At 38.4% G+C, this 6453-nt stretch overlaps 1 protein-coding gene across 1 annotated transcript in view; it reads right to left on the reverse strand.

Moving 5' to 3' along the window:
- Nucleotides 1–1484: 1484 nt before the first annotated feature.
- Nucleotides 1485–6453, reverse strand: part of LOC140368761 (carbonic anhydrase 4-like) — an 8491-nt gene continuing 3522 nt past the window's right edge. The window contains exons 5-13 of the mRNA XM_072455822.1: nucleotides 5928–6085; nucleotides 5122–5227; nucleotides 5005–5037; nucleotides 4708–4884; nucleotides 4475–4629; nucleotides 4270–4406; nucleotides 4043–4128; nucleotides 3797–3960; nucleotides 1485–1666 (exon numbers count right to left, since the gene is read on the reverse strand). Coding sequence (XP_072311923.1) covers nucleotides 1505–1666; nucleotides 3797–3960; nucleotides 4043–4128; nucleotides 4270–4406; nucleotides 4475–4629; nucleotides 4708–4884; nucleotides 5005–5037; nucleotides 5122–5227; nucleotides 5928–6085 — 1178 coding nt within the window. The 3' untranslated portion in view covers nucleotides 1485–1504. The remainder of the gene's footprint in view (nucleotides 1667–3796; nucleotides 3961–4042; nucleotides 4129–4269; nucleotides 4407–4474; nucleotides 4630–4707; nucleotides 4885–5004; nucleotides 5038–5121; nucleotides 5228–5927; nucleotides 6086–6453) is intronic.

Below are 6453 nucleotides of genomic sequence, written 5' to 3' on the forward strand. Positions count from 1 at the left end.
AGGAACAATGGAAGGTGGAAACGGGGGCAAGCCTTCCTGCAGGAGCCCCCAGAGTCCCGGTCCATCCAATAAGCCAAAGAAGAGCCTCAGGATGACCCTGAATTAAAAAAAAAGATCTCCTGCATTTTCACCACAGTTGCCAAGACCACACTACAATTACAGGAGGACCAGTGCTCCTCCTTCACTGAACTCATAAATGTGGTTGCACCGTCCTAACACGGGGCGGCACCTGGCCAACCCTGGCCACCATTCAGACTCAGTCTGTTCCACAATAAGTTCTGAGGACTGTTCTTACAGAGGAGGGATTTTGAATTCCAAGCCTCTGGGTTACGTTTCTATAGATCGCAGACCAGAAGTGGAAGTAGAGACGTGAATCTCCAATAGCCGATGGAGCTGTTAATCACTTGATTCACTTAGTCACTTGATTCAAAGGCAAGGTGAGCCTTAGGGTTTGTGCCTGTCCCGAATATGTCACAAAGTGGTCTAATAAGTAAATATCTTTTTAATCACTGTCCCCAGGTAAAACAAACTGGTATATAAATAAGTCCCAGGATGGCTAAATAAAAAGTCATTACATAACAAAACAGACAGGCACAAGTTGCAGTATCAGCAATGAACTAAACATTATAACCAAATTAATTTGAATATATAAAATAAAACACTTTGTAATACAGTCGTTTCAGTGGATTAAATTTGCATTAAGACTTAATGTAGACATGTCTCTATATATAATATTTCTTTACCACAGATGTTCAATCACGTCATTGGAAGAACAGAATTTTTTTTTTTTTTAAGTTTTCCCCCCACTAAGCATCCTCTAAAGGTGCCACAGATAAATGTTGACCAGGCGTAATATACATATTCAAAAACGTTCAGCATGCTTTTTCATCAACAATGGAGTTATGTGTGGTGCATAAAGGCTATGACATGATCTATATTGCATTGATAATAATGGTGCATTAATCTTGAATAACACTTATATACTTTAAGGTGCTTTAGTTTGTGCATATTCATTTAATTAATTTACATAGATGACGAACGCAAAGTCAAAAACAGTCTTACCACTGAGCCACTGTGGCCTCTGATATTTGATGGATCTTAAACGATTTTGATGAGAGATTATTTATTTGTACCAAGGGTAATTCCTATGTTGCAACACAACAGCAGAAGAATAGAAGCATGCTATTAAAAAACAAGATCAATAAGTTTAAAAATAGATCTAAATCTAACACGCTGTGCAGGTAAAAACATATGCACACTAAGTGGCTGTGACCATGGTTGTGTACAATGAATAGCAGGTGAAGGGTATTATGACATTGAGTGCATTAAGTGGCTCTGACTATGATTGTGTAATATATTAAAGTGCTCCAACAAATCTGAAACGTGCAAAGGGACAGACCTATTGTCAAATTATATTCACAGTTCAAATTAAAATAAAGATAATCAAATATGCTGCTAAAACCTGCATTGCATGTTTTCACTAACACATTTTGAAGAAAGAGCGTTAGTTTGACAGAACAGCATTTGCAGAGGTGAGCATCAGCAAAACCAGAAGGGTGGGTTGTTGTGTTGCAGCAGCTGCAGATGTGTAAATGATCCGTTTGTGAAGATCCTGTGCTGGTCGGAACACGTCATGAAATCCTATAGTAGTCGGAAACAGGTGCATCTGATGGAGTAGAAAGGAGCATATATCATTGTTTAAGTGACATAGAGATATTTCCTTCCTAGTTAGGGCCTGAGTACGAGCTTCTGACACGTCCGCCTCGCATTAGTGTGAGATCCAGTTGTAACAGTCAAATTTAGAGGGAAAATGCAAAAATCAAGTAGTAAATAATAACTAATATGCAAGTAGAAATATTTAATAATATATGTATCCATTTTTTTTAATTCAGTGAGCTCTAATTTGGAGTGAAGACCCCAAGAAAAAATATTGAACCTCGGTAGTACTTCCTCAAAATCAATTCACACGGCTTCAATGGGGAGCTGGAGAAAGAAATCAATGTAGGCAGTTGAAACATGAAACAATATCATAACACTGCCACAAATTCTATAGAATTTCAGTCATTATCATCTTATGACATCTCCTCAAACAGTTTTCATCAAAAACACTTCAAACAAACTTTGTCAAAACAGGCAAAACTCATGTGCAAAAAAGATTGTCAATTCGATTTTAAACAGAATGGTGGCTGTGGTCATGGTGATGTTTCAACATTCTATTCTATTCTATTCTGTATTTTGAAAATAATTTGACATAATTAAATGTAAATTTAGGTTAAGGTTATCAAGATTAGGGTTAAAGTAAACTTTATTATTAGGAAAATTTGACCTCTGCATTTGACCTAAATTAAACTTGTATCTTTAAAAATGGCTCAATGTTGAAATGGGAGGAATAATTTGTTGTAAACAAATTCACTTTAGTACACACAGCCTCTATGTGATTCTGAACAAAAAGGAAACTGTAGACCACACTCCATATCCCCCACATTCACATAGTCTCACAAAACACACGCTCTCTCCAACAAGCAACTGCAACATTATAATGGGACATTATTATCTCAAACTTGATAGAAGAAATTTGAATATGATGTAAAGTCAGGGTTGATACATTTATCAATGCTTGCGGTTTGGTTCTATCTTTAAATCTGTTGGAACTTATCTGTTTCTATGTCTTCAATTGTGAATTATCAAAATTAACAATATAAAAATACATCAGAAGTCCAATCTGATCTTTGATGACAGGCAGTCATGGGTTCATCTGAACAGGTGACTTTGGATGTGGGAATACTTGACAAGGAAGTTTCATTCTTTTGAAGTGGCAAACACACCTTGGAGATTTCATTTTAGATAATCACTTACCTCACATTGACACTTTGAGTGTATTCATGACAGTATGCTGGTTATGAGGAATAAGTTTAGTCTCACTGGAATATTCTGACAGTATCCAGAATACTGTGGCATGTAAAGCATCCCCGTCGCCCCTATTTACATGTATCATGGATCATGCATATTTACTCAAAATTAGTCAACAATGAGCAACTTTTACAAACTCCTCCTCGGGCGTAGGCCCAAAAAAGCTGAAACGTGTCTGTGCTGCGAAGCCACAAACTGTAGCTAGAATTTCACCAATTTCCCAAATTTTAAATTTGCTGCCTTTTGTGCTTACAAAGTCCGAATTGCGTCAAATTTTAATCAGTTGTTAAACCCTGTGTGAAACAAATTCATTTGGCGAGATATAAATGTGAGATACAGAGTGGAATACAACTTTATATGGGGAGTAACATTTTTCAAAATTGTATTAAATTTGGCACAAAATTCTATTTTGGCATGTCAATGAGACCCAAGTCATATTTTTTACGGCTTAGCCGTAGCAATGACAGAAACCTCCCATGTTATTCCAATGGAAAAATCGCCAAATCTCTGAAAATTGGGGTGCGTTAGCGTTGCTGGGCGGCAGCGTGGGCCGATCATTGCTGCTTGCTGCCAAGTTTTACATTATGGTTGTTAGGTAACAGTTATGGAATTACAGCAGCTCAACAGTCCTGCCCACTTCAAAGTTCGAAGTGGTTCAGGAAGTAAATTTCTCATGAATGTCTGATTTAGAAAAATTCAGATATTACCATTTAAAAAGCACAACAGAGGCTAAGCAGCTGAGCACCTGAAAAAGTACTGGCCATAAGCATTATTGAGTAATGTCATCACCTTTAAATATTTTACTTGATAATTAATTTGAGTACATTCTCCATCTCTGGAAAGTGGATTCAACAATTACAATGGGGTCAGGTGGTTGTGTACATACCAGACTGGGGTCCACCTTGACGGTGTGTTTGAACACCGTCCACACCACGGCTTCATTACAGCTTGGAGTGGTCAGAGAGCCATTGTAGCGGTAGTACGACCCGCGGTTCACATCTCCCAGTAGGTCATCAAGGGAGACCTCAGCGGAGAAGTTTGCCTTGGTGTCTAAAAACACAGTTTACTGCTGACTGGATGATCCACCTCTTGTGACTTATGGAGTAAACTATCGGTAAATGTTAAAAGGTACCTGTTTTTTTTATGTCCTTTAAATAGCTTGTGAGGTGTTTCCAGGCCTCAGTATTTGATGAGGGGTTGGGTTCCTTGTTTAACATAATTTAACATGTCAGAATTAGCTCAAAGTAAAGCTGTACTGTTTTGCCCTATAAATGACATACAAGACTTGGTGTTTCTGCTGCGCCACTGTTTTTTGTTCCCTCAGAACCCTTGAAAAAAGCCACAAAAATAAATGTATACATCTGATTTCTGAGAACGTAACAAGGCCAAGGCAAGTTCTGCCTTACCTCAATAAAGAATCCCAGCACTGCCAGACCATTGCCATTCTTCAGCGCTTCCTCCAATGTTAAATCCTTCCTTTTTGTCACTATGTGCATCTGAACAAAAATATAATTACGCTCATGTTTTAACAAAAACTGAATTTGTAATAACAGAATATCTGTACCTCCATGGGGAATCGTTTTGAGTCAAGCAGATGCTCTGAGCCTTTGGAGTCGGAAGCATTGTTGGCCCAGTGGAAATGGAACTGCAGCACAGAGTAAACATGTCCCAGACCTCCCCCAGACACCTCCACCAGGCCATCTTTGAGGACACATTTCACTGCAGAAAACATTCATATTTATTTTTCTTAGTATGAATGCGGCGGTCCAATTTATGATTCACAAAATATTCACAAACCTGAGTGTCCGGTGTTGATGACATAATCAATGGCATGTTTGTCGTCAAAGTGCGTGAAATGAAAGGCGTCGAGAAGTTTGTCTACCATTGCGTCCTTTGAGCTGATGTCGAGAGGGGACTGTCTTGATCCTGCACAATAAGACCCGGCCAAGGCGTGCCACTTTTCTGGACCATAATCTGAAAAAGGGTTGACTTACTACATGGTTGTATGGTGTGTATGAGTCAGGTAAATTAACTTGAACTTGATTAAGAAACTGAATATTTGGTTATTGTTTGTTCACAAAACTATGTTCATACCACATTCGTGTTCATCGTAGCACCAGTGATGAGCTACAGAAAAAATACATACAAAAAATATTGATTTGAAATGATATTTACAGACACATGAATGTCACAGCATGCATTGTGACTCACCAGATGGGAGGTGAACTGCTGGCGAAGCATACACTTGACGACCTTTGAGCTCTTGCATCGGCCGAAAGACATTGGTTTTTTGTGTTTTTAAGGGGAAAAGCTGAAGCTGAAGAAGATACACACATTGTTGAATGACGTCGCTGCAAGACCAACTCAAAAGCACGCCCTTTTTGGTTTAGTTAACTTCCTAACCTATCACATTTAGCTAGAAATTAAGACTGAATAATACCTCAGTCTTTAGCATCTTTTCTCAGAGGACATGAGACGGTTGGTATTTTATCTACACTCACTGTTTCCGTAACTTCTCTCATTGTTTGCTGTTATGATCACAGTCTCTTCCCTGATGATTATGAGATGACACTTGATGTAGGTAGACGTCATGACTCACAATACTATTTTCATTCTTTCTTGAAGGCTTCTATTCTTTTGTCAGTTTGATTGTTGAAGTCTCACTTACTTTCCTACATTGCTTGCCTGAGACCTTATAGACCATTGTTTGCCTTGCAGTTCTGAATTGGTCGGTGTACTTGACTGGACGCCTGACAGACAGTTTCAGACAGGACACTTCATGGAGGTAATATCTGTCTCCCCTTGAAGACTGTCATCAGTTAAATAAGTCAAATGCACATGATCTGATTTCAGTCATGTGGAGCATGTTACAAAACCAACATAAACCAGTTCTTCACCTGCACTTTTAGCTCTTGATCAAGTAGCACAGCTGTGATTTATGTAACCCTCTGTGACGTGAGGGAATGTGCAATGGAAAAATGTAAAGGAGGGGAACAGGAAAGTTGTGACAGACTTACCAGATCAGCGTTGACATATAAGGGCTCCTCAAAAACAGTCCAAAGCACTTTTTCATTACACAAGGGAGAGGTCAGCGAGCCATTGTAGCGGTAGTATTTAGTGAGGTCCACATGTCCAATCAAATCATGGATAGAGATGGCGTCTGTCAGATTGACCTCTGTGGAAATAATCAATATAATGACATATATACAATATATTTAACTACCACGTGTAGTTATGTGAGTCATAGTTAAGTGTCATTCACTTTTTTGTAGGCTACTTCATATCTTTTTTGTATTTTGTCTGTTATAAGGGGAAGTAGCCAGGCAATGTCTAAGTACGCCTACCCTTTCCTCATTCAATTTGATATGAATTCAAGTCGGCCTATAAAAGTAGTTATGCTTAATGTTCTCGACTCATTAAAAGAAGACTTTATATTTGCAGGACATGTATGTTCTAATTCGGTGAAATATATACTTTGGTTTCTAAAAAAGACATTAGCTAACTGTTCTGACTAGGCCGATACATAAGCATGTGTTGATATTT

Source organism: Eucyclogobius newberryi, unplaced genomic scaffold, assembly GCF_026437365.1.
Source record: "Eucyclogobius newberryi isolate DKJ021-1_F unplaced genomic scaffold, fEucNew1.0.hap1 SCAF_20, whole genome shotgun sequence".
NCBI classification, from domain to species: domain Eukaryota; kingdom Metazoa; phylum Chordata; class Actinopteri; order Gobiiformes; family Gobiidae; genus Eucyclogobius; species Eucyclogobius newberryi.